At 39.2% G+C, this 26,870-nt stretch overlaps 2 protein-coding genes across 3 annotated transcripts in view; both read left to right on the top strand.

The window, feature by feature from the left end:
• Positions 1-13,259, top strand: part of fndc7b (fibronectin type III domain containing 7b) — a 42,153-nt gene extending 28,894 nt beyond the window's left edge. Inside the window, exons 38-45 of the mRNA XM_055188924.2 lie at positions 237-497; positions 4,566-4,826; positions 5,019-5,279; positions 8,868-9,128; positions 9,576-9,863; positions 9,969-10,205; positions 10,428-10,493; positions 12,289-13,259. Of these exons, the coding sequence (XP_055044899.2) occupies positions 237-497; positions 4,566-4,826; positions 5,019-5,279; positions 8,868-9,128; positions 9,576-9,863; positions 9,969-10,205; positions 10,428-10,493; positions 12,289-12,575 (1,922 nt within the window). The 3' untranslated portion in view covers positions 12,576-13,259. The remainder of the gene's footprint in view (positions 1-236; positions 498-4,565; positions 4,827-5,018; positions 5,280-8,867; positions 9,129-9,575; positions 9,864-9,968; positions 10,206-10,427; positions 10,494-12,288) is intronic.
• A 2,131-nt stretch (positions 13,260-15,390) lies between these two features.
• fbxo30b (F-box protein 30b) lies at positions 15,391-24,033 on the top strand. Of its 2 annotated transcripts, XM_055188508.2 has the most exons (4): positions 15,391-15,579; positions 19,658-22,021; positions 22,105-22,328; positions 23,133-24,033. In XM_055188508.2, the coding sequence occupies exons 2-3, from the start codon at positions 19,727-19,729 to the stop codon at positions 22,306-22,308; spliced, it is 2,499 nt and encodes an 832-aa protein (XP_055044483.2). In that variant the 5' UTR covers positions 15,391-15,579; positions 19,658-19,726; the 3' UTR covers positions 22,309-22,328; positions 23,133-24,033. The 2 variants fall into 2 exon arrangements, with proteins under 2 accessions (XP_055044483.2, XP_055044482.2); XM_055188507.2 differs by having other exon boundaries at positions 22,105-24,033.
• Positions 24,034-26,870: the final 2,837 nt, after the last annotated feature.

The raw sequence follows: 26,870 nt of genomic DNA, 5'->3' as shown, positions 1-26,870 counted from the left end.
TAGATGCAATTACCGGCGCTATTACCACGAGTGAGGATTGCGATGCTTCGCCTTTGGTGTGTTTGCAGCATAAGACACACCTATTTTTAATTATTAATTGAATGAGCAGAGGTGATTATTAACTAATGCTGCTGACATATCAGCAAATCTTTTTATCCACAGAAAACACAGTTAAAATGATTGTAGTTGTGAAAGTGTCTGTTATTGTGTAACCGTTAATGTGTTTGTGTCCTCAGCTCCTTGTGTTCCTGAAGGAGAGACGGGAAACTTGGACTGTGTTATGAACTCAGCCTGGGTGTCATGGTTACCAGCAGAGGGGGCGGAGTCTTACTCTGTGCTGGCGGTGGAAAGGAACGGGGCTAATGCTAGCTGCTCAACTACAAGCCAGCAATGCAACGTTCCTGACTTGCAGTGTGGAGCCACGTACACCTTCCACGTCATTGCTTTGAATTCATTTTGTGCAAGCAGATCCAATAACACCTTCCAGATACAAACAGGTGCAAACACACCCCTGTGTACTTCTATGGCTTCAAATATCTATAAACACGAGGCTCATATCAAGATTAAATGTTTATATAGACAAACTTTCCTTTTCTGATGTTTTACCCATTGAAAGCCCCATAGTGTACACAAATGGGGCGTATTTTTATTACTGTATATTTTATTTAAAAGTAAGCCCCGTACATACAGTACACAAAGCCTATATTACAAATATCAGTGTAAGATACTTGTTTTGTTCATTTGTGTCTTAAGTCAACTGGGCAACAATTTGATGAGAATCTTGCTGAGCAACCCTACTGAAAACCTTCCCAGGCTGGTTTTAGCTAGTTTAGACAAGTTTTGGACACTTTTAAGCTGGTCAGGCTGAAAGACCATTTTACCCACCAGCTTAAACCAGCTTGACCAGGCTGGAAGCTTGGCTAAGCTGGTTGACCGGTCTTTACTGGTTTAAGATGGAAGTAGCTGGTTTAAGCTGGTCCTCCCAGTCTGGCAAAGCTGGTCTTCCAGCCTATCTTAAAGGAATATTCCATTTTCTTAAAAGAAAAATCCAGATAATTTACTCACCACCATGTCATCCAAAATGTTGATGTCTTTCTTTGTTCAGTCGAAAAGAAATTATGTTTTTTGAGGAAAACATTGCAGGTTTTTTCTCATTTTAATGGAATTAAATAGAGCCCAACATTTAATACTTTACGCAACACTTAACAGTTTTTTTCAACAGAGTTTCAAAGGACTATAAACGATCCCAAACGAGGCATTAGGGTCTTATCTAGCGAAACGATTGTCATTTTTGACAAGAAAAATAAAAAAAAGCTCTTTTAAACCACAACTTTTCGTCAAGGTCTGGTCCAGCGTAAAATAAAAGGATGCTTTGTTATATTGTTTATGCGATTATAACGAATCACATGATCATTTTATACACAGAAGCAGCTGTCAGCAGCTGCAGCACACTCGGATCCGACCGCATACATACTGTAATAAACAGGCATTCGGCGGCTTTTTACATCACGACAGGCTATGCCATTTGAGGAGGACCCGCTCATTGATCACCGTATTTTTATAAATCCTGTACATGTTTGGACCTGCCGAACAGGTTGAGCACTTTTATATACTTTGTTGAGCAGAGAGGCTGCACAGTTTGACCAGCGGGCTGAGGGAACCGAACGCAAATCACGCCGCCAGACGGTGTTGCTAATATAACTCGAAATGTATAACTATTATCAGACCGGCCCACCGGGAAAGTCCCGACTCTCCCGATTGCCACTCCGCTACTGGCTGTAAGAAAGTGAGTGCGCGAACAGATGTGACGTGCCTCACTCAGCTTCCAGGATTTGAGACATGCTGCCTAAATCCGTTTGTGCTGAAGATCGCATAAAGTTACACCCATTTCAGCGGGATCATGGACCCCCTCAAGCCAGCATGCACGAGTATGTTAATTGTTTGTTTACTTTCTACAAAAGATATGCTAACGTTATGCTATCTGGCTGTCTGCCTATCTCTCTATACTAGCCTATCCATCTGTCTGTCTATCTGTCTGTCTGTCTGTCTGTCTGTCTGTCTGTCTATCTATCTATCTATCTATCTATCTATCTATCTATCTATCTATCTATCTATCTATCTATCTATCTATCTAGTTGGTTCTGGGCAGGGTATGATGGCTGGGTTAATTTGTGGGCATGAGGTAATGGAGTGAGAAACTGACCTGCATACTGCACAGGAAATATTGCAGCAACTGAAAAATACCTTATTATGCAGATCGGGGTCCAGTGCACCCCAATAGGGGCACTGGTTCCACTGGGCGACGCGAACTGCACATTTAGCCGAAAATAGCTTGTGGTATGTGAAAAAAATGGGTTCCGCCATAAGACAACGCGAGATCCGCGATTAACGCCAGATAATCATTGAGTTCGCGTCGTCTATGGGGAAAAGCGGTGCAGATTACTTCTGTGTAGCGGCCAAATGCAATAGTGAATTCCGAAAATGAAAGGGGACGGTATGAATTGTGAGATGCATTTTTTAAAGTTACAGAAAAATCTCTGCAATCTACTTGCCGGTGAGATTTGGCGGGAGGTAATAGAGAGAGGAGAGATGATAAATCGATGTCTGCACCTGTTAGAATCTGCGTTTTGATGGAGTTAGGCACCGGAGGTGGTTCCAGAGCGGCAGCATTCAATGGGGTAGGTAGAGGGGTTGCTGTGAAAAGAGTGTAGCGAGGTTTGTCTTGAAAAGATGAGTTGGAAGGAAGATAAAGAGGTGCTGAAACTGTTTGCGGAGGCAGCCTCACGCACGGATTAGCGCCTGGGTCTTGGGGAAGCCCATAGGATGAAAAAGAGGGAGAAGGCCGGTGCGCTGTAGCTGGCTGATGGTGTACTGCTTGTGCACCCCCAGCAGGGGCTGTTGGCCATTGGTAGGGAAAAGTAGCAGGAAAAGGTAGAAGAGGCTGAGTTTGAGGGGCTGGCGGAGGCATCCTCACGCCAGCGTCTGCAGCCGGGGAAAAAATAGAGGGTTGAGAAACCAAGCCTGTAGCTGATTGGATCGCTGCAGCGATTGGTTGAAAGGAGGAGGGAGGCAGAGCGGAGTGAGAGACGGCTGAGTCTGGGGCGTGGCCCAGACTTGCTGACGGTCTGCTACGTCTAGGAGCTTGAGGGGAACCGGAACTTGAGCTGGAAGATGACGTTAGATGGAAATGTTGACTTTTGGTTTTACAAGATTTTGTTACCTTTTTTGGGATGGGTGAATCATTACCCAAAGAAATATAAAGCTCGTAAAGTTGAGCTTTGCTCATCTTGCGAGAGAACTTAACTTCTGAGTTTGTCAGAGCTTGTCTCAAACCCGCGACGGTCCATTTCGAGATGGGAGGGATGGATGGGGAAGCTGATGCATATGAAGATGTTGGAGATTGTAAAGGCTGTCTAGAAGGTGGAGGTGAACGGAGATTGCGCTGTGTAGGAGTGCGGGTGGTGGGCCTTTTGGACTTCCGGCCGCGTGCCGAGACGTGTGGCTCGGCAGAAGATCCGGGTTGGCTCGGGAGTTCTTTAGAGCCGGTCGGAGGAATTACCTTGGAGCCGGCTGCTTGTTTTGAGCCGGTGGCTTGCGATGGAGCATAAAACTCGACGTCAGAAGGGTAAAGCTCAACTTCAGACATGTTGGCACTTCGAAGCAGTATATGCGAAAACGATCTCAATAGAGGTAGGTAGGATGTCTGTATATGTAGTGTTTGGCTGATTACCAAATTAGATGCACCTGTGCTTGATTAGTTAATTATCTGATCGTGCTCCTCCCGAACCTTGTTAATAAAACATCATTAAAATGAGAAAAATCCTGCAATGTTTTCCTCAAAAAACATAATTTCTTCTCGACTTAACAAAGAAAGACATTAACATTTTGGATGACATGGTGGTGAGTAAATTATCTGGATTTTTCTTTTAAGAAAATGGAATATTCCTTTAAAGTCGCCATGAAACGGAAGTAGCGATTGCCTTATTTTCCCCGTGGTGACGTATATGATTCAAATGAAACAGCTTTTGAGATGAAATAAGGCAGGGCTGGATTTGAATTTGTCCATCGAGATCTGATTGGATCATTTGAAGTTGGGTCGGGTTGCTAATTGCTAATCGCTGCGATCTTCTCCCGGACCCCGCCCACCAGCCATACTTATGACCGGAAGTGAAGAGAGATCATTTTGAGGAGGGGAGAAGATTTGCATTTTTGATTAAAGATTATGAGCACACATGAATTTTTAAGAAAATAAAGTAATTTGTTAATAATACCACAATATTAAAATATATATATATATATAGTTTTTCATTTCAATTTCATTGCGACTTTAAGCTTAGGCTGTTTTTTGCTGGTCATTTTAGTAGGGAAATTGGTTAAACTAGTTCATAGCAAGCTACATAAATAACATCTTACTTTGAGGGTATTCAAAGGTAACTCTACCATCCTCAAAGTACTTGAGTAGAAGTATGTACAACCGAACCATCTGTCTGCGTATACTTAAACATAATGCATTTCTGCAGTCGCAACAGTCATGTTTATCTCTGTGATTTCTGTTTATTCGGCAGCTCCGTGCACTCTCACCGCCATCACTGCACACACAGACTGTTATAGCAGCCGAATAACAGTCAACTGGCAGCTGAATGAAGGTTCTTCTCTGTACGTGGCCACAGCAGTAGGTCATGATCAAAGCATCTTAATGTGCAACAGTACAGGCATTTCCTGTGACCTCACCGGTGTACAGTGTGGAATGCAGTACACCGTTATAGTCTCCGCCTCCTCGGACAAATGCAGCGGCATGCGAAGTCCTCCGTACAAGATCAACACAGGTAAATTATTTCACAGATATGGTAAACAAATAATGAGAGAGTGTTTAAGGGCAAACAATAAGTGTACTACACAAAGCTACATTTACAAGTAAGATCACCATTGAAGTAAGGAAAGCATACAATTTTTTATATTGTTTATAACAGTGTTAACCAATGGAAACTTAACCATAACATCTTCTCATTCTCATTCAGCACCATGTGTTCCTCAAAATGTATCAGTGAAGCCATTGTGTGATTCAAGTGGTATGCAGGCATCATGGTCACAGTCTGTAGTGGCCGATTCTTACTCCCTTGTGGCCACGGGAACAGATGGGGATGTCCGAACCTGCAGGAGCACCACCAGCAATTGCACCCTTTCCCAACTGCATTGTGGACAGGTGTATAACATTAGTATAACTGCTTCAGCTGGAAACTGCACCAGTCTGTCCAGCCAACAAATCATCCTCCACACGGGTGAGATACACTCTTCATCTAATAATCAACAGTTAAGTGACCTGCACGTTTTTGTGTAGAAAGTTGTCATTTTACGCCATCATGTTTCTACAGTAGCCCTAAATGGACAAACTGTTCTATAGATTGCGTTTTGTCAGTACAGGCCCTATCATACACCTGGCACAATGCAGCGCAAGTGCGATGCAAGTGTTTTTTGCTAGTGTGGCATATGAGAATGTTTAACCAATACCAAATATGGCGGTAAATTGACTACGCCACCCCGGAAATGGGCCAGCGACCCACAAGTACACAAGTACTTAAAGCACACAAATACATAGTGGCTGAGACAGATATCAGACAACAGGATTGTTTTATTCAAAATACATAATTGCTTTTTATATGCAGAAATTTAAAAGAGTACAATAAATCACAACAACATCACACATCCACATACACACTCTTGTTTTACCACTTCAGAACTGGGGAATTCGTCCTGCCTTTTCAACTAAACCCAGCAAGCACTCGTGTTCTCTCACAGCACTACACCACAAACCCAATTGTGATCACTAAGTCGACAGCTGTACCACCACCACACACCGCAGACACTGGCTAACAGTGGTACCCCAATTCTGAAGGGAGAAGAACAACAAAATTAGACAAACACGCAAATTACACACGTACAAGCAGCACACTGCTTGAACATCGCTAAGAGAACACCGCTGACAAAGGAGTTAATGTCACCTAATAATAGCGACCCTCCTTAACACATGCTCACTAATAGGCAGCACAAGAGTGTCATATAAAACATCACATTTGCAAAACAAAACAAATCATACAAAGCACCAAAGAAGAATTTTCTAACCACAATGGCAGTAAAACAAAAGAAATCAAACAAAATATCCCCACCTCAGTCAAACCCTAATATGGAATACTCAACACGGCAAAATTTAGCTGCGCTCTCACTGTCCAGAAACACACTATTGGTCCGGTCACGAAGGCAATCCCCTCTTTGTAGAGATATAATGATCAGTTAGTTTGCATTAGATGTCACACATGCATCCGTTAAGAGACAGCAAAGAGCGGGTCAAGCCTGGACCAACATAGAGAAAGAAACGACCCAGTCTTCCGATCACACATTCATTACTGCAGCTACTCAGTAGTCAGTTTTGATTATAAAGAAAGGACACAATGCTTAACGGCGCCCGAAAAACTTGCTGCAACACCTCTGTGACATTAATAAAACATACAAGACTTTAGATTTAAAATATGGAATGCATCTCGCTACACATGAATGAAACTGATCACAACCTGCCAATAAGGACGTGTACAAGTGGAAAACTCACAAAGTGTCACTCGACACGTCCGCAATGATCCATAGCCACACACTGCAAATTTGAATCAATCTCAAATTACCCTGTTTGACAGAAAATGTTCACAATGCAACTGCTACTGGTAGTGCTTACCTCATAGACATAAGTACGACACACACAAAGTTACATCACTTCCGAAACCCCTAAATGACACGCTTGATGATGTGCGCTTGGTTGAATGTCAATCTCACCCCCTTTTATACCTGTGTAACATACCATTTCCACACAAATAATCAAACTGGTTGATCGCATCACTACAATCTACCCCCCTATTAGTCATCGTAGTCCCGACGATGAACACTAATCCCAGGGCCTGAACCAAGCAACCAGAGAGCTTAGACCCCATGGTAGACCTGGCAGAAATCTGAATAGCCTCACTCCCTACAGCTTGAGGTAAGCAGTGCAAATTTGAGTGCTGACCTGCCCCAACACCCCCAGTTCACCCCCAGTTCGGCTTCCAGATATATTGGGCAGCCCTGAACCAATGGATCCCGGCTCTGGCTGTGATCCTACACCCTCACTTTCCCACGCTGTGGGCCTATTACTCGGTTCCTCAACCCCAGAAGTGGGACTAAACCTTACTTTTGAAGGAGCTTGAGCCATCTCCACACCTCCTTGAACAACCAGTGGGGACTCTACCACATACGCCAAGTCCTCATCCTCAGATTCATCTTCCAAGGGTGCAGGCAGCTTAGACTGACCCCACAAGACTCAATTGGGGCCAGATTACATTGAATACAGGGTTTAAAGGACATCCGGTGAACATGACGGACTTCAGAGGTCATGCACTGGTGCTATAGTATACACTGACCCACCATCTCGTGGCCCCCGAACTACCTGGTATACCGTTGAGCTCCTTAGGTCCTGGATCTTATGCCATCCCAGGAACCCATGTTCTCGCAGGTAGACCAACTGGCCAAACTGAGACAAACTGAGACCAACTCAATAGCTGCTCCCTTGCACACTGGTCATGCTTAGCCTTACGATATTGGGTGGCCGCTTGCAGCCTCTCCCGTGCACCCTCAGCGGCCACTTGGAGACCAGCCTGATGCTCTTCCACCCAATGATGGACTCTACCACCCACTGGCTCCTGCACGCGGCTCAACAAAAAATCCACAGGCAGTCTAGGCTCCTGCCCAAACATTAAAAAGTAAGGCGTTTCTCCAGTGGCTTGGTGAGGATTGGTATTATAGCAGAACACCACCTGTGACAAACAAGATGCTCAGTCCCTCTTCCTTCCGGTGGGCAAAGTCCGCAGCAAATTGTGCATTGTCCGGTTAAACCGTTCACGCTGGCCATTACCAGCTGGATGGTATGCAGTAGTACGTGACTCACCCACCTGGTAGAGGCTACACAACTGCTGAATGAGCCCAGATTCAAAGTTCCGGCCCTGAAGCCTTGTAAGCTGATTTTTTTGCTTTTAAAAAGTGCTAATATTTTTCAATGTTTTTTTATGCTACCCACGGATTTATTGTATACGATGACTTGGTACCTCTGGAAATGGTGAGATGAGTACTATTTTTAAGTAAATGGTGAGATGAGTACTATTTTTAAGTATTTTTAAGTTAAATAGAGCCCTACATTGTCTCAGACGATTACATGTTTTGTCCTGTGGTGGCGAATGTAGCTTCACTATGCGTTTCGAAAGGGAGGGGTGAGCTGTGGACTGACCCGTTGGTTGCAACTCACAGTCTCACCACTACATGCAGCTAAAAGTGCCACATTGCACCTTTTAGGTAATGTCAGCAGTCTCACAGTAAGCAAGCCACATGGCGACAACAATCAAGAGGAGAATAGCTCCTTTAAAAATTTAAATATTAAAATATGATGGTTGCAGACGGTGAGCCAAAAGCGGTGGTCTGAAATCTGGAAATCGGATCTTACTATCTGGGCTTTTGCTCTCAGTGTGGGCCCCTTACTTTAAAAAATGTCTCCTGCACCCCTGCTCTCCAATATTTTGTATATGGACTGCAGCTGTCAGTATCATATACTGCACCTTTAACCCAATAAATGACAAGAGAGCTCATTGAATGGGTAAAACTTCTAATGAATGTTGTAAATTATAATATTAGCCTTTATATGATGGTTATACCGGTTATCATGCATTTTACACTCATGCATTTAAGCATTAAAATGTTTAAAAATACAGTGTGAAATAAAAACTGTCAGCTGTTTTTTGTTTCAGTAGCTCATTGAATATGGATGAAGTGGCTGTAATGTGCTGTTTTATTTCCTTTAGTGCCTTGTAAACTGCAAAACTTCAGTGTCTCCGTGAACTGTGACTCCAGGACAGCCACACTCTCCTGGGTTAAAAGCCAAGAATCACTGCAGTACTACACATGGGCTCAAACAAACGATGGGCATACGCTTTACTGTGACACCACTGGTACTTCATGTAACATCCAGGGACTGACCTGCGGGATGGTGTATAACTTCAGTGCACAGGCTTCAGATGGGACCTGTAACAGTTCACTCGATGTGCCAGTGCAGCAGGGTGCAGGTAAACAACTTTATTAGTGTGCTATACAGCCCTACTGAAAAATCCAGCTAAGACCAGCATAAGCTGGTGAGCTGGTTTTAGCTGGTCCCCAGCTTGGTTTTAGCTGGTTTTGCTGGTGTAGGAAGCTGGTTTTGCTGGTGTAGCAAGCTGGTCTAGGTGTGTTTTGGTCGCATTTTAAGCTGGTCTAGCTGGACTTAGCTGGTCATGCTGGAATACCAGCTGGCCCACCAGCATGACCAGCTTTGTCAGGCTGGGAGGACCAGCGTAAACCACCTTAAACCAGCTTATGCTGGTTTTAGCTGGATTTTTCAGTAGGGAGTACATGACTGAATTATTAGAAATATATTATAATTTTCTTAGCTCTTGTCTAGTTCCTTAGGTATGGCCTGATTTGCCATTAATCCCTTTTTGAAAATGCGTCTTAACCTTTTACTGGTTCTCCTGTAGTCCCATGTCCTCCTGCCAGCGTGAAGTTGAGAACCCATCTGATGGACGACGCTACTCTACTTAGGAGTTCCTGGAGTTCTGTGAGCTGTCCTAACGTCACTTACCTGGTGCAGGTGACCGGGCAGATCCAGGACAGCCCACAGTCTCTCATGGACGTCTCATCCTATTGGACAGAACGTGACTTCTTTGAGATTCCTGTGCCATGTAGCACTTCTTACAACTTGCGTGTCTTTGCACAAAACTCAGCTGGGACCAGCAGACCATCTCAGTCTATTGATGGTGTCACAGGTAACAAGAAACCTTACTAGTCAGCAGGACAGAAGTTGTATTGATATATTGATACATCATGAACAGTATAATCTTAATTTCTTAAACACCATGTCTCTCTTTCAGCTCCCTGTCCTCCAATGGATGTGACCTTCACGGGTGATCAATCCTCAGCCACTGTGGCCTGGACGTCTTCAGTTCTTAGCACAGAGTACACTGTGTACCAGATGATCTCCGATGTCAGGGTATCTGTCTGCAGAACATCAAACCTCAGCTGTCAGGTCTTTGGTCTGCTGGCTTCTGATGTTGCTGTGACAGCCATGAACAGTGCCGGAGAGAGCATTGTTTCAAGAGTACTTACTGGTAGGAATAAAATTATCTGTGAGTTATATGGTCAATTTGTTGACAACCCAGCTCTATGAGTTAAGCTCTATTAACAACCTGTGTTCATAGTGTAAGCATGAAAAGTCTTTTTCAGGTATTGGGATTATGTGATATTACTTTGCTCCCCATGGAGCTTAACTTGTGTTGATCCATGAATATTTTTGTAATGTGTCAAACTTTATTAATTCTTGGCTTTTACAGGTCAAACATCAAATCGTCGGAAAAGAGATTTAGGAGCTGCAGAGATGATAGCAGGACTGACCCCTGGTAAGACATGTTACACACTTACTCATGATATTTAATATAATGTTAAGCTTAAAAGCTTTTAACATGTTCTTGAAGAAAATCTGCAATAAGAAGTTACATTTTGTGTCTTAAAATATAGCACAGTGTTTCCTATAATTAGACCAGGGTTCAGAAAAAGTAACATTACAAACGCTATTTCAGAAAATGTTTATAAGAATATTTGAAGAGTTTGGTTCCAAAACGCAATAAATCCATTTTGACTAATTTGGGTAAAAAACTGGTTTTCTATACCAAGAAAGTGACAAGATGAAAACCACTATTTTCTGTTACAAACTTTCACATAGCATCTTTAGGTTATAAAAACATAAAAAATTCAAATCCATAACTTGATTTTCAAAAATGTATTACAAAAACTAATTATTTTTTGTATTCAACACGCTGCCATTGTTTGTTTACAGTGCGTGGAATGGGGTGCTGTAATTTGTGGAGCGTATTTATTGCATTCTGCAGAGAAGGAGTGGCGTTTATTGCATTTTGGAAAAAAGGAAGAAAAAATGATAGAATTACATGGTGGATATTGGATTTTGCGTAAAATGTAGAATTTACTTTTAAATACTGACCTGATATAATACTGATAAAAAAATGCTGTTTATCGCGTTTTGGAACCAAACTTTTCATTTATATTGCCATTCTTCAAATTGTTTTAGGTATTTTCATGATAATAAATAATATTTTGAATGATTTTGTTTAACTAGTGTTGCTTTTTTAAATGCATGTTATAAACGACTCCGACTCATAATGATTTTAGATTAATAAGGTCTTCTTACTGACCAAAACGCCGTATTACAAGCACAAGCTGTCCATGAAACAAAGAATCGCAGCCTTGCGTTTCAGATTCAATTTCAGACAGGTACTTTTAATGGGACACGTGATTTATCGTCACAGCCCTAGTGTGAACACGCACAGATTACGGAAAATTGTTGGCAGTGTGAATAAACCAAAATCAGCTGATCTCTGGACAAAATCCAGACACATTCGATGTATTTTCTGTAATCTCTGTGTAAAAAGGGCTATACACACACAAACTTACTTAATCAGATCTTTTATCAATTGTAAAAGTACACATTATAGGCTTCAATGTCCTTGTAACTGTTTTTATGTGGGACAGACCAAACGTAGACTGCAAGATAGACTATGGGATCACAAAAATGCAGTTCGTACAAAAAACAAAGATTACCCCATGGTAGTACACTATGCATCTGCACATGACTCCAATCCTTCTACCTTAAGAATTACTGGTTTGGAAATTGTGACTCGATCTATCAGAAAGGGAGATCGATTACAAAGACTTCTACAAAGGAAAGCTTTTTGGATTTTCCGCTAAAAGCTACTATTTTTCCTGTTTTGAATTAAGAACTAGATTTAACTTCATATTTGTAAAATGTATATAATTTTGATGTGTGATTGTTGATTAATGATCTTTGACATTGTTGGTCCCCCTGTGGTGGTGTTTTTGGTGTCTCCCATTCCTACTGAGCAATTGATTAGATGTACACATGTGACTAATTTTGTACCTGACACACTCTGAGGAAGGCTTGATGGCTGAAATACATCAGTGTGCAGTGTTTTAGTCATCATTTTTAATGTTTTCTAAGTAAGCCATGTTTTGAATAAAGGCTTTTTATATTTTTGAACTGGAAGCCTTGGATTCTGATTTATTAGATATTAGTTAAACACTAGTATTCATAAACACACAAAAAATTTATTTTATCAAAACAAGAATTTTGTGGCTGATTAAATGTTGTGACCTCCGCAGATGAGCTGTCCATCCCTGAAGTGACAGTTTTACCCGGGGTGGGAGTGTCACTGCAGGTCGAGTGGTCTCCTGTGATGGGGGCAGATTCCTACAACCTGATTGTGAGAGAGGACACATTGTCTCGCCCTATGAAAGAGGTCCTGTACTTCTATGATCAGACTGCTGCAGTTCTAAATAATCTAGAACCTGCCACTCCCTACTGTGTCATCGTGTCTGCCAAAAACAACAACAACCAACAAAGTCCATATTCAACACCTGTTTGTGTCACCACTGGGGTGTCCGAGTAACATCACGTCCTCCAGCGTGGACTGTACGGGAATGTAGATATAAATCAACCAGATGCTATGTTAATGACATGAAAAGCAGCTAAGCAGAATTAGCTTATATGACAAATCAGAAACTCGAAACATATAATTGAAATGAAATCCTTTGTGATAATCTTGACTGATTATGTTTCTTTAATACTTTATAATGAATCTAATCATAACTAATTATTTTGAATATGCTGATGTAATATCTGATACAGTATATAATCAGTTCTGTTAATTGGAATGAAAGTTTGATAAAACACTATGATTTTCTGATTGTGGTAACATTAGAAACGTGTAATCTTTTAAATAATTTTTTATATTTATCATAAATCAAAGATTTTTCATAACCAGCTAATGAACTGTTTCAATCAAGAATGTTTGTAGATAGAAAAAATAAATAAATGGGTAAATTATCAAGCACTATTATAAAGTTATATTTTGTGTTTAATGTACTTATACAACTCGTATGGCTTTGTGAACAATTTGCAGCAGTACTTTTATACATGAAGACATATAAAAGAATAAAAGTCTGTGAATGAAAGCTTTATATATTACAGTTCAAATGAAGAGCCAAGCCGTGTACTAATAACTTGTGTCCTGGTCTTTGCTTTATCCCTGTTGTTATTTTCTCTGTAATTAAAATATAACCTGAATTATGAACCAAACATCATTAATTCAAATATGCTTTCATATTGTCATTTTTGAGAAATAATACAAATCATATTCAATTGAAATATATAGTGCTTTTAATAACTGTCCATTGTTTCAAAGCCGCTTTAAATGAAATAGTTTTTATCTTACATGGAAGTCGCCATTTTGTGCCACCATGTTTCTACAGAAGCCCGTCTACAGAAGTTGTCTCCGTCTATGACATGTTTTTTCGGTGGCGGCTACTGTAGCTTCTCTATGCATTTCAAAAGCGAGGGGTGAGCAGTGGACTGAGCCATTGGTTGCATTTCGCAACCTCAGCACTAGATGCTGCTCAAATTTACACATGCACCTTTAAATATAGTTTAGGATTTAGGATATTATGAATACAGTCTAGGTCTAGGATGTAGTACATGGATGTATTCAATTTTGTTACTAATAGAGTCATGTAATAAGTAAAACTCTAATTCCAATCCAAACTATAAACTAGTTAATTATATCCCAACGGAGAGTTAAACGAGTTGTAGACTCAAGTGCAGTTTTATTGACAGAAACAGCAACAAACATAAAACATGGCATGGCATGGCATGAACACCAGTACATTTAAATAAAGCCTGACAAGGACAATCGGAAACAAGAGGGCTTATATACAGACAGAGAACCAATCAAAACATGACACATCCGGGAATCAGGAAACAAGAGACAACCATAACAATGGAACACTTTCAAAATAATAGACATGACTATGAGACACAAAAATTCATAATAAAAGACATGAACGATGAACATATAACAGAACTGTGACACGAGTACAAAAAAGTCATATGCTAATCAAAAACAATTTAAATAGTTCAAACAATGATGAAAATCTTTGTTCTAATGTACAAAATCACAGTAATGTTTAATAAGTTTAAATGCTCTTACCATTATAAATATGGTTAATAATATTTATTTATTTGCACAAAGCACGACACTGTAGAAATAACTATATATATATATATATATATATATATATATATATATATATATATATATATATATATATATATATATATATATATATATATATATATATATATATATATATTAGGGCTGTCAAAAGATTAATCGCGACTAATCGCATCCAAAATAAAAGCCTGTGTTTACATAACATATGTGTGTGCACTGTGTCTAAATATTATGTATATATAAATACAGACCCATTCAGGTATATATTTAAGAAATATTTGCATTTAAATACTGTATATACATTTATATAATTTATATTATATATGAATATAAATATTTTATATATAAATATAATACATTTTTCTTAAATATATACATAATTGGGTGTGTTTTTATATATAAATAATAATTATACACCGTACACACACATTGGTTATGTTAACACAAACTTTTATTTTGGATGCGATTAATCGCGATTAATCTTTTGACAGCCCTAATATATATATATATATATGAACAACAAGAGTTATGCATTGTTCATAAATGCAATCAGTATACACATGTAAATGATTTACATAATCCAAATAAAAAACAATAACATAAACATAGCCATAGAAAACAAAAAGAAGATCTCCTATATAAATGTGGTGTAGTTTGTTTGCATATAATATTAAAAGCCCTGGAATCTTTTTTATTTTTTTTACATGTATACAGCACATTACAGTATTGCTTTAGTTTCTTAATACATTGACTTAGAATTGGCTTACCACCAGACAACTTTATTTTATTTATATGAAACTTCCCCATTAAGACCAGTAATTGAATAACATTTTTAACTTTATCCTTTTCCATTCCACAAATTAATTAACATATATCATTATGTAATCCGACCAACTGCATTAAATTTTCTGATTATTAAATTTTTTACATCAACACAAAATATCCTTGTATGAATGCAATAAAAAATAAATGATTTATTTTCGTTATTAAAAAATTCACATGAATAGTCAATATTTAACTTAAACAATCTCTAATACATGTTTTACTGGATAAATTCTGTTCATTATTTTAAATGAAACTTCCTTCACGTTGTTATTAACAAAAAAATCAACTCTCCAAATATTGATGATGACCAGTCTTTTCCAAACATGACAAGTTTGAATTTGCGCTGCGTTCACATAAACAAACAGCGACGTATTGACGCCTGGGTTTTGCGTAATGACGTCATCGACATGCGTCCCGGCCGGACTGAGCATTTTTGGACAGGATAAACGGCGATGATTGTGTTTTAAAGTGTCCCGTTTCACGCTAAGAGCGGACAAGTGACAAAACTCGTGAAGTGCGTGCGTGGGTGACGCGTGGAGTTAGTTGACGTAATCTGCGGGTAAGTGAGTACTTTGTTCGCGTGAGCTAAAGGCATAAAGTTGAGCTAGCTAACAGGCTAACCACAAGAGAGAATAATAAAACAAAACGAAGTTAAACGAAGAGCAGAACAACACCACAACATCCCTGAAGACCTATTTCAACTACACAGCATATGATTGAGGACAGTGCGTTTGGACATTTCAGTTCTGTCAGATGACTGTTTTAACAAGTTATTGTTTTGAAAAAAATCTTTGTAACCACTGAATGTTGACAAACTTTGATAGGGAGGTTAAAGCTGACTTTTGACTATATGATTCAATGCGATGTCATTGCTAAACAACTTGTAAATAAGCAGTACAGTTTTTTGTGTGAAATAAGAACAGTGTTATCTGAAATGAATCTATTGGTTAATCATGCATTATACACAATTCAACAAAATGACTGAGGAACAACATGTAAACCACAACAGATAATGATTTATTGATGTATCTAAGAGATTATTTCAACTACCATATCTTGGCATTGTCAAGTTTTAAAAACTTAAAAAAAATTTTTTTATATAAAATTATTAGTGGAACATTTTATGTATTTTTACTTAACCTTGAAGCATATCAGATTCCACACCGCTCCAGGTTGGGGACCACTGATGTACAGTATGAGTTGTTTTTGTGACTATCCTAAACTCCATATTGAAGCATTTATGGCCAAAAATACACCTCTAGAGAGTTCATTAGGTTCATATATATATTAGTCAGATCAACTTGGAGTTTAACAACCAGTTAGTTTAGTGATATTGACTAGTAGGTTTCTGTTTTTAGCTTTTTTGTTTAGTTTCAAACTTATTATAGAGGGGCTTTAATGTATTTTGCTGTAATGAGCTCTGAATCCAGCTTCTTTAAAATGATACTCCTCCAGACAAATATTATATTACCCCATGATTTACTCAGCCTCAAGCAATCTGATATTCATATGTCAATCATCTTTCAGATGAACATATTTGGAGTTATTTTAGTAAAAAACCGGGATCAGGGAACAACCGACTCCAAGGGGTTAATAAAGGTCTTTTGTGGGTAATCATTGCAATATTGCGTGAAAAATATCCACATTTTAATCTATATATCATAACTAGCTTCCGGTAACGACGCCATCTTGGACATCTTTTTTAATATAGTTTTTTGCAAGGATTGTCTCAAAATGACATCATTAAAGTAAGGTTTACATTATTGACCTACATTTACACAACAATGATGATGTAGAGTAGCAGATCCACAAAAAGACTAAGGGCCAGATTTACTAACAGCTTGCACTAGCGCAAACCATCATTTACTAAACTAAGCCGTAGTTTACTGACAATCGGGGCAATTTCGGGGTGATGGCGATTTACTACTAATTAAGAAACCGGCTTTACTGACGAGATGCGCATGATTATCCCATGCGATTTATCGTGCAGCCCTAATGTATTTCTTGGAGTTTCCCCTTCAGATGCAAAATTTATGGAAGGAGATTATTTAAATGATTTACGCAACGCAATTTACTAATGTTTGCGTGTGTGCTTAGGAATGTTATTTGCGCCATTATTTAACGAAGAGGCATCACAGAGCGTGTGGAACAATGAAGTGGATTGTTTTACCATTGAACAGTTTATGTGGAATGCCAGAGGAACATATTATTCAACAATATTGTTTGCCATGCCATGTTATGTTATGTTTTTATTTGTTGAAGTAAATAAAAGGGGAGTCACTAGGAGAAGTCACACACTATCAGATGCTTCAAAACCTCTTGTAAACCTTAATTTTTTGTCCTTCAGTTCTTTTCAGTGTCCTATGGCTTAGTTAGCTGGAATTTCACACCCCAAATTATCTGCTGTGATGTCCATGGTGCTGAATTCAAGGACACCTCATCAGCTCGGCTTATTTTCGACCCTGAACTAATTTGTGCTGTTCTTAGATTGCGTTGGTCATTTTGGAAATCAGCTCCTGTGTTATTTATTTTGCGCTTTTGTAGTAAATAGCCCGCAGATATTACCACTCCCATAGGTGCTTTTTTGGGATTTGTCCCGTTTAGTAAATCTGACCATAAGCTGTATTACATGTTCCAGTCCAGTAGATGGCGATGTTACTTTGTAAAGAAACACTACAGGCATGTGGATATACATATTTAACTACAATACAAAATCAAGACAGCAGTTAAGCATTAAGCAGTTTTGTTTAGATGGAAACTGAGTTAGATTTATTACTACAAGTGACCCTGGACTATTATGCAGTAATCCCAAAGTAAATTCATAAAATAATCTCAAACTTAGAATTTGAATTAAAAAAACATATTATTATACAATGATGTGCTGTTGGTTAATAGTTTTATTGTTCTGAGGTTTGATTACCCAGAATTTATGATAAATTTATGTAATGTCATAAAACTCTCTTCTCATCTATGACATGAGATGACGCGCTAAAGAGTCTCTTGCTCTCCGTGCTTGTGCATTTAGCAGACAAATTCCCAGCATCATAATTGCCGCTGTGTCTTTCTCAAACGCTGCATCTTGAGCTTTTTTTGGGGGAGACTGAAGTTCTGAAGTCATTTGATTAGAATTGGAAATTAGAATTTCATTTAGGTTTAAGAGATCCTGCAGGTGCCTGCTATTGCTCAAGTGGAAGTGGAGTTTACCCTAAATACTTGACACTTCAGCTTATACACTCTTAGAAAGGATGTGCTAATTTTTTACACATCATCTTGTGTTAAGATTTTAACACATTATATGTCATTTTAACAAATTTTATCTGTTGATTTTGTGTTAAATTAAAACACAAGTTGGGTTAAAAGCTTAACACAAATGTGTGTTTCAATAATAACAGAGATCTGGGTGGATTCTGGCACAACACATTTAGTGTGTTGTCCCAGAATCAACACTAATGTGTTGTTTTTAACACATCCGGTCTAAGAGTGTACTGTTTCTAATACTACATAAAAATGTCTTGTATTTTCTGGTTGTATTCTTTTACAATAAAATCATGAATGTGATGCCAAGTGTGTTTTAAACAGTAATGACTTTGAGAAATTTAACAGAAAGCAATTAAATATTTAAAAAACACACTGTTGCCAGAAGACTGCGCTGTCACTCTCTGCCCAGCAGAAATCCTCTATCTATCATTATCTTAATAATCTTAAACAGATTTGTGCCATGGGCTTTTAATGTCTATAATTGTGTCTATATATGTCATTACACGGACCAGAACAGCACGAAAACAATGTGGATTAAAAAGCGTCTTGAAGAGGTTTTGCTCATAAATGCATGTAAAATAAAGTAATGTGAACTTGAGATTGTTATACTGTTATTAAACTGCGCCATATGCGCTGCAAACGCAGCCGTGTAAAAGCACAATGGCCACGCGTGGCAAACGTTCTCCGCATACGCGCTGCTCAGTGCTCATGCTTGCGATGTGAAACCAGTATTTGAATAAACTAGACACTGATTAGCTACTTGCGTTACGTTTATTTACAATTAACAGCAAGACAACTTGCAGTAAATGTGCTTTCAGGAGAGTTAGTAGATTAACATGGGAGGATTTGAACTTGAAAAGCGGGACGGAGCCTTTCCGCGGTTAAAACATCTTATGGTCATTCATGTTTATTTGATTCTATAAATTAAATAGAAGGAAGAGATTATTTGAAAGGTGAGACTTTGTTTAATATGTTTAATCTCAAAAGTAACCAAAAAGTGCCCTGGTCTCTCCTGTATGTCAGCGCGTATGTCAGTGTCTGCTCTGCTCTGTATTTTTCATTGCGTGACGTGATAACATGGTGGGGCGTGTAACACATACTGTTGACAATTGTTTTTAATTAGTATTTAAACATTCTTTATGATATATATTTTTTAATATTTTAATAACACGGTTTTGTCGGTTATAGAGTTCTAATGACGGTGTTCAACTATAACCGTCGGTCTCACGGTTATATAATAACCGTCACACCCCTATTGTATTCTAATAAAGAGAATGAGAAATGGTGGCCTAAGACCTTTGCACAGTACTGTATGTATAACAGAGTTTGTATGTAGGAATGTCTAATCAAAAATTTTTTGTTTTGCTTTTGTTTTGCAGTGGTTTTGAGTCAGGTCCTTTTGTTCTGGCTGGTCTTTTGCAGTCTTGCAGCTGTCATCGTCTTAAATAATGGAGGAGCCCCATGCTCACTGCATTTCCTGTATAAGCAGGCGATGTATGGTAAAGCCTGAACCTGGCATTTCCTGTGACCTCATCACCTGCCCTTTTGTATGCGGTGCAATTTTCCACAGCTGCAAGGTTGTCGAACACAAGCTCCTGTGCCCGCTTGAGAGGGTGCCATGTCTTAACCACAGCATAGGATGTCCTTTTACTCTGACCCGTGGCCAGATGGCACAACACCTTGAGGTGTGCCCAGCAGGTGTGGTGTGCTGCACAATGGAGTGGAATAGGTGGCCGGTGAATGACGAGGATTATCGTTCGTATGAACGACTAAGTCAGGAAGCAGACGAGGTGGAGCAGCTTGACATGGCACTCGCCCTTCAGGACCAGCGCACCATGTTAGCGTCACTCAAACTCGTCTCTCTGGCACCCACTGCTGGCTCTGAGAAAAAGACTCAGTCTGCAGGGCAAAGTGCAAAGCCTGCCGCAGTTGTACCGGCTCCATGCAAGCAAGCAGAGACCGTTGAGAGAGATCCTAGACCAGGCTGCTCAAAAGACAAGATTACCAATGGGATTAATGGCCTAAATGAAGAACATTATGGTGAGCTCTACCAAACCACAGTAGAGACAACTAAAAGCCTGGCTGCAGCTCTCAACGTCCTGATCCACCTTAATTCCTCAGACACGGACTGTACAACCGCTAACCTGCCAGCATCAATTCCAGAGCGCAATGGGGAACTGAATGAAACGATGAATGAAGACACCAGATTCAAATGTGATAAAATAGCCAATGGGGTCAGTGGCTTAAGTGAGGTTTTGCAGCCTGCACAGCACCAAACACTGATGGAGCTTGGCAGGAACCTGGCCTGTGCCCTCGGTGTACTAGGAGATGCTGTAAAAGGTACTGAACCGATGAATGTCTCTGTAGTAAATGAGAATGGCAAACTCAACCAGTCAAAACCTTCAGAATCTACAGATGTTGACATGAAAGATGTTTCATCTGAGGTTGAGGGTGATCTCGGGGCTGTTGGGGGTATTGATGGTGACGAGACAGCCTTAGGTGTCACTGTTGAGTGTCCAGACATATTAAGTGAAATGGATATCCAATGTTTCTGTAATGGCTCTCACAGTATTGTGGACTGTAAAGACGAGACGGTTTGTCACATTATGGAATCCACCACAGAACATGATCAAAGTCCAGAATGGTTTGGTCCTTTGATTCCCCATAGACCAGAAGTTAGGCATGAACCTTTGTTGATGCAGGAGGCATCAGAATCTTTGCAGCAGCCTATACATGCACAGACTCTGACTGTCCAGAGGGACAGTGCACTGCCTGCAATGGCTTTAGACTTTGAAGACAGGGCTTTTGAGAGGAAACTCCAAAACCTTCAGTTGCTCAGAAATTTTATGCCACTTGCACTTAATAGACAAAAAGGGTCATTTACTGATGGCTTCCCCCATAGACATTCACAGTGCAAAATGGAGGACAAAGCTGTGGACACATCAGATTTAGATCAGGAGCCTCAGGATGACCCCATGGGCCTTGGCGAAATCGACTTCACAGCTGCTGCTCTGCTTTTCTGCTTGGAGGAGTCACCACGAGCTAGGAGAATATCTGACACTGTGTACGCGTTCTGCGGCACACGGGTCGACTTCGGCACCCAAACCTTTAGTTTCCCCGCTGCCATCCTGGCAACGAGTACGATGGTTGGAGAGGTCGCATCCGCCTCGGCTTGCGATCGTGCTGCGCCCCGCCTTTCGCAGCCAAGTCCATTTTGTACTCTGCGGCTTGATCTGACGCTGGAGCAGCTTGTGCCACGACCGAGCTGGGCTCCACGTGAGGGCTCCATGTTTACCTTTGAGTGCGGTCAGCTTTTCCGTCGAGAGGAGTTCCTCTCGCATTTCCGGAACGTTCACGGAGATATCCATTCCGGGCTCAATGGCTGGATGGAGCATCGCTGTCCATTAGCGTATTATGGCTGTACGTACTCCCAACGCAGATTATGCCCATCCAGTCAAGGTTCAAAGGTTGTTCATGACCGCCACCTAAGGTCATTTGGTGTGCAACCTCCATCGGAAACTGTCACAGAACCTAATTGCGATCACCTGAGTGGATTGCCGTTTGAAGTACTTCAACATGTAGCACGATTTCTGGATGGCTTTAGCCTGTGTCAGCTATCAATGGTGTCACGTATAATGAGGGACGTGTGTGCCAGTTTGCTGCAAACCCGTGGTATGGTTGTGGTACAGTGGGAGAGGAAACAGTATTCAGACGGAAGACGTTCTTGGCAGATCAAAGATAAGGTAAAGTATATCTGCAGTAACTGCTTGGTAATTGTATCTACAACATTTGTCGCGTCAAGTCATAACCATTGTATTTTTCGCAGGTTTGGCGTTTTAGCACAGCCTTTAGTCCAGTTAACAGATGGGAGTTTACGGACATCACCAGCATGGGAGACCACCTGAAACATTGTCCATACAATGAAGTTCTCCGACAAGTAGAAGCGGTTCCGCTTCCCTGCATGTGCACAACCAGAGAGCTAACACGAGACGGCAGATCCCTACGATCTGTTCTCAAACCAGTGTCATAACACAATGTAACTTTCAAAACGTAACTAAACACTACATTATCTAACCTCTTTAATCTCCCATATACTATATCTGTGTAAATAAAAAAGAAGACAGAATATTTTTTTCTTTGATGTTAAGATTATTTTTTTATTAATATATCAAATATTAGTTTAATCTAAAGTTCTGATGGTTCATTCACTAAAAATGTTCTGCGTCCACTGACGCACACCTCTGCTCTAGTATCAAGATGCAAGTCAACGTTGGTGAAACAAAGCTTAATTCGGTAGAATTGAAAGAGCCTCAATCTGTCCAATAGCACTTGATTTATTTGTCTTGACACAGCAAGATAATCTTTCTCAGAAAATCAGCTAATGACTGCTGATTTTTGTCGGTACATATCCACACTATAATATTTGCATGGTTTGGTTAAGATACCACTCAGTGATGCGCGGGTCAATGTATAAACAACCAACACCTGACCGACGTTTTCAACTAACCCACCCGCAACCCGGACCGCAAAAAAAACAAAGTACTTTAAAAAAAATTTAAAGTAGCAATTGTAGCTCATTTTGGATCAACCTGTGCATCACTGATACCCCTGATTGAATAAAAAAATTACTTGCCTAAATTGCATCTTCATCAGTTTATGGTGATGGACAGCTTTATGGTTTATGGACAGCTGCCTAAGATCTTTATTTTATAATCCTGGGTCTTGTATTTGTTTTGGGACTCAAAAAAGCATTTTATTGTCTTGTTTTATCATATTTTTGTCATTTACAACCATTTACAATATATTTATAATCATCACTCTTAGGAGAAACATGTAATCTGTTTTGTCTTTCAGCTATATTATTGCCAATTCTAAAAGCATCCAGAAATGGCACAAATCAACCTTATTCAGAGAAGATTGCATATTTGACACAAATGAAAACAAGTAGGGGGATGGACGAACAAAGGGGGTACCTTAAACAGGTTTATGGTTAGTGGGTACCTAAATTCTGTATGGTGGTGTACGTTGATAAAAAAAATTGAGTGGACAAAAGGTTTTTCTTAGTGGAAACAATAATTTGATGTGATTTATGTATATCATATAGTTTTGTTTTTATTTTTGTCACAACTTGAAATCACATTTGAGTAATGTTTTACTGTCACTCAACATCAGTTTGTCGGGTTAGCATGCCGGCCGTATCTCAACATTTACAGTTGATATTTGCACTTTACTGATATTTGCCTTTCTCAGCACTCTGGCCCACTGTATCATCATGTATCCTGAGAAAAGAGACACTCCGCTAATTGTGCTTCCTACGCTTGAGTAACATTACAACTGAGGAGCAGAGTAAAACGCTGGAAGCTGTGTGTCTTATCACTTATAACATTGCATACCGGTATATATGTGTGCAAATTTGTGTTATGCTTGCAAATGAATGGAGCCACCAGAAAATAGTGTTAGATTGCACTTTTGCCTCTACTGGGTTTAAGTAAAGCTATGCAGTGTTTGTATTAGGAAGCTGTTTTAGGCTTCTCAACTTGTGTGTCACCTAAGATTGTGTGTTCATGTCTGTGTAATCATCATTTACGTAATGCAGCCCACAAATCATGTTACGGAGTCCATGCTAGAGAAAGCATGTCGTCCAAAGTATAACATTGACTATTGAGGATCTAAGCATAAAGAAATTACCAGTAGGGTGGAGCTGCATGTGGTTTTTGATTTCGATGAATTAAAAAAAACATATTTTATTACCTTTTGTCCGAGTCACTGTTTTTCTTTCATTTATTTTACATTGAGAGCTTTTTAAAATAGCAACATTTCTACTTTAAATATGTGATTTATAATGCTTCTCATCGTTAAAACAATAAACTGTAATATGAAACATTATTTCTCGCTAATCATTACTCTGTACAGTTTGAATACCTGTATGTTTTTGTAAGTTTAATGTATATTTTAAGACAATATTTCATATTTTAAAAGGTTGTGTTAGTTGTTAAAAAACACCAAAAAATAATATCTACTCTTTTTCATATGTAAGATATCCAAAATATTGTGATTGTGTCAAGATTTTCTTTTTTTCTGTTGTTATTCAGTATAAACTCACCGGACACTTTATAAGCTACACATTGCTATTACTGGGTTGGACTCTGTTTTGCCCTCAGATGTCTTAATTCTTCGTGTCATTGATTTAACAATGTGTTGGATACTTTGTTTGTGGTCCATATTGATATTGTAACATCCTACCAGATCTCATGGCTATTAATTCATGATTTTGTAGGAAAGATTGTTAGGTCTATACAGTTCTTAACATATAATTAATACAATACTTACTGAAAACCTTGTTCACTTCACAGTCTATTAACTCAATGTCTTCAAACAATTGCTGAAGCAAGCGTAGCCTAGAGAGATGACATTTTATTGAAAATGTTAAATATTTGGTTGAATGGGCAGCAATATTGAATGATTTAGGTTTGTGTGTGAACAAAAAGGTTTATATTAGACTTGGCTAAAGTATATACTTGGCTATTTTACTCTGTCAGTAATTTGATTTATGTTTTATGTGGTAATATACCTGGTTTTATTAAAGTAAAATATTATTCAGTATGACTGAATTAACCTATAGGTTTACAGCAGTAAAAGTACAACTGTAGGCACAATAAAGGTCATTAATTGGCTCCAGAGCCTTTGCAAGTCAAAATCTCACAGTTATGTGAATAAATCCATGTTGTTGTTGTTGTTTTTTTGTTACTTTTTTATGTTGAATCATTTTTTAATGCATGATGTAGTCCCAGCAACTTGTTAGCAAATGGCTGTTTCAAGACACAAAAAGCACAAGTAAACTATTAAGTGTGTGCTTTATGTCATCTTGTTTTTGGCATTTACCCAAAGACCCTAAATGCTTAAAAAGCATATGAAGAAAAGCTACAAAAGTGCATTAAGTATCTGTTGAATAATCTAAAGATTTTACATTTTTTTAAATTATGTGTGTATTATATTATCTAAGAGATGACTGAAATTCTGACTGAAGAGTACAGACATCAATCTGTGTTTCATTTATAATTTACTCACCCTTATATATAAATCAATGACACAAAGAATTAAGACATCTGAAGGCAAAACAGAGTCCAACCCAGTGATAGCAATGTGTATATATATAAAACCACCCTTGACCATCTTAACCAGCTTTGCCAGGTTGGGAGACCGGCTTAAACCGGCTCCATCTTAAATCAGGTAAGACAAGCTTTCAGCCTGGTCGAGCTGGTTTAAGATGGTGAGTCAGCTGGTCTTCCAGCCTGACCAATAAGATCAGCTAAAGTGTCTCCTTTAAATCCAAAGTCTTTTCAATGGGGATATGTTTACATTTCTGCAACAACACAATTATAACATTGGTTCTTCAATAAAAGTGCTGTATTAAAAACAGACTGTAAACTCTTAAGAACTGTAAACGTAAACAGATGTATGTTAAATGTACAAATATTTCCAATTAGACAAAACAATTTTTAATTCTTATTTTAATAGAGAAAAATTGCCACCAAATGAGACTTTTGTTGTTAATCTCTTATTGATTATGGTAAAATTTCACACATAAACAAAAAATGGGCTAAAGGAAAACCTAACTTTTTGTTATTTCAGATAGATTTGAAACATTATGTAGAGTTACTACTTGGGTTGAAAAATAATAAAGCAAAACGCACAAGTTCCCTATGTGAAGCTTTTACGTTATTTGTATGATATCCCTGCTGGAAAAAACAGCTTAGCTTACCAGCAAGACCAGCATAGGTTGTGTTGTGGTGCTGGTTTGCTAGTGAACACCAGCTAAACCAGCACCAAACCAGCATCAGCACAAGCTAAACCAGCACTAGCACCAGCATCCCTTGCTGGTCATACCAGCAAGACCAGCATATGTTGTGTTTTGGTGCTGGTATGCTGGTGACCACCAGCTAAACCAGCACCAAACCAGCATTAGCACCAGCTAAACCAGCACCAAACTAGCTCAGCATCCCATGCTGGTCATACCAGCAAGACCAGCGTATGTTGGGTTTTGGTGCTGGTATGCTAGTGAACACCAGCTAAACCAGCACCAAACCAGCATCACCACAAGCTAAACCAGCAACAAACTAGCTCAGCATCCCATGCTGGTCATACCAGCAAGACCAGCATATGTTGTGTTTTGGTGCTGGTATGCTAGTGAACACCAGCTAAACCAGCACCAAACCAGCATCAGCACAAGCTAAACCAGCACCAAACTAGCTCAGCATCCCATGCTGGTCATACCAGCAAGACCAGCGTATGTTGTGTTTTGGTGCTGGTATGCTGGTGACCACCAGCTAAACCAGCATAATTCCCATGCTGGTCCATGCTCGTTTGATGATGGGTTTTTTTCAGCAGGGCTCATAATTTTCTTTTCTTTTATTATTTATAGTTTGTGTATGTTCAATGTAGTTTTTATTTATGTTTTTGTTTTGTCTGTTATATTATCTATTTTGTCATGATTATTTAATGTGATTGCAAGTTAATAAAAAAAAATTAAATAGGTAAATACCCAAGGATTCTGCATTTTGAGCGGCGCAGCGCCCCCTATGGGAAGATTCG

The sequence above is a fragment of the Misgurnus anguillicaudatus genome, chromosome 13, assembly GCF_027580225.2.
Source record: "Misgurnus anguillicaudatus chromosome 13, ASM2758022v2, whole genome shotgun sequence".
Lineage (NCBI taxonomy): Eukaryota > Metazoa > Chordata > Actinopteri > Cypriniformes > Cobitidae > Misgurnus > Misgurnus anguillicaudatus.
Note: the sequence above shows the minus strand (reverse complement) of the source record. Positions and strands in the feature narration are given on the sequence as shown.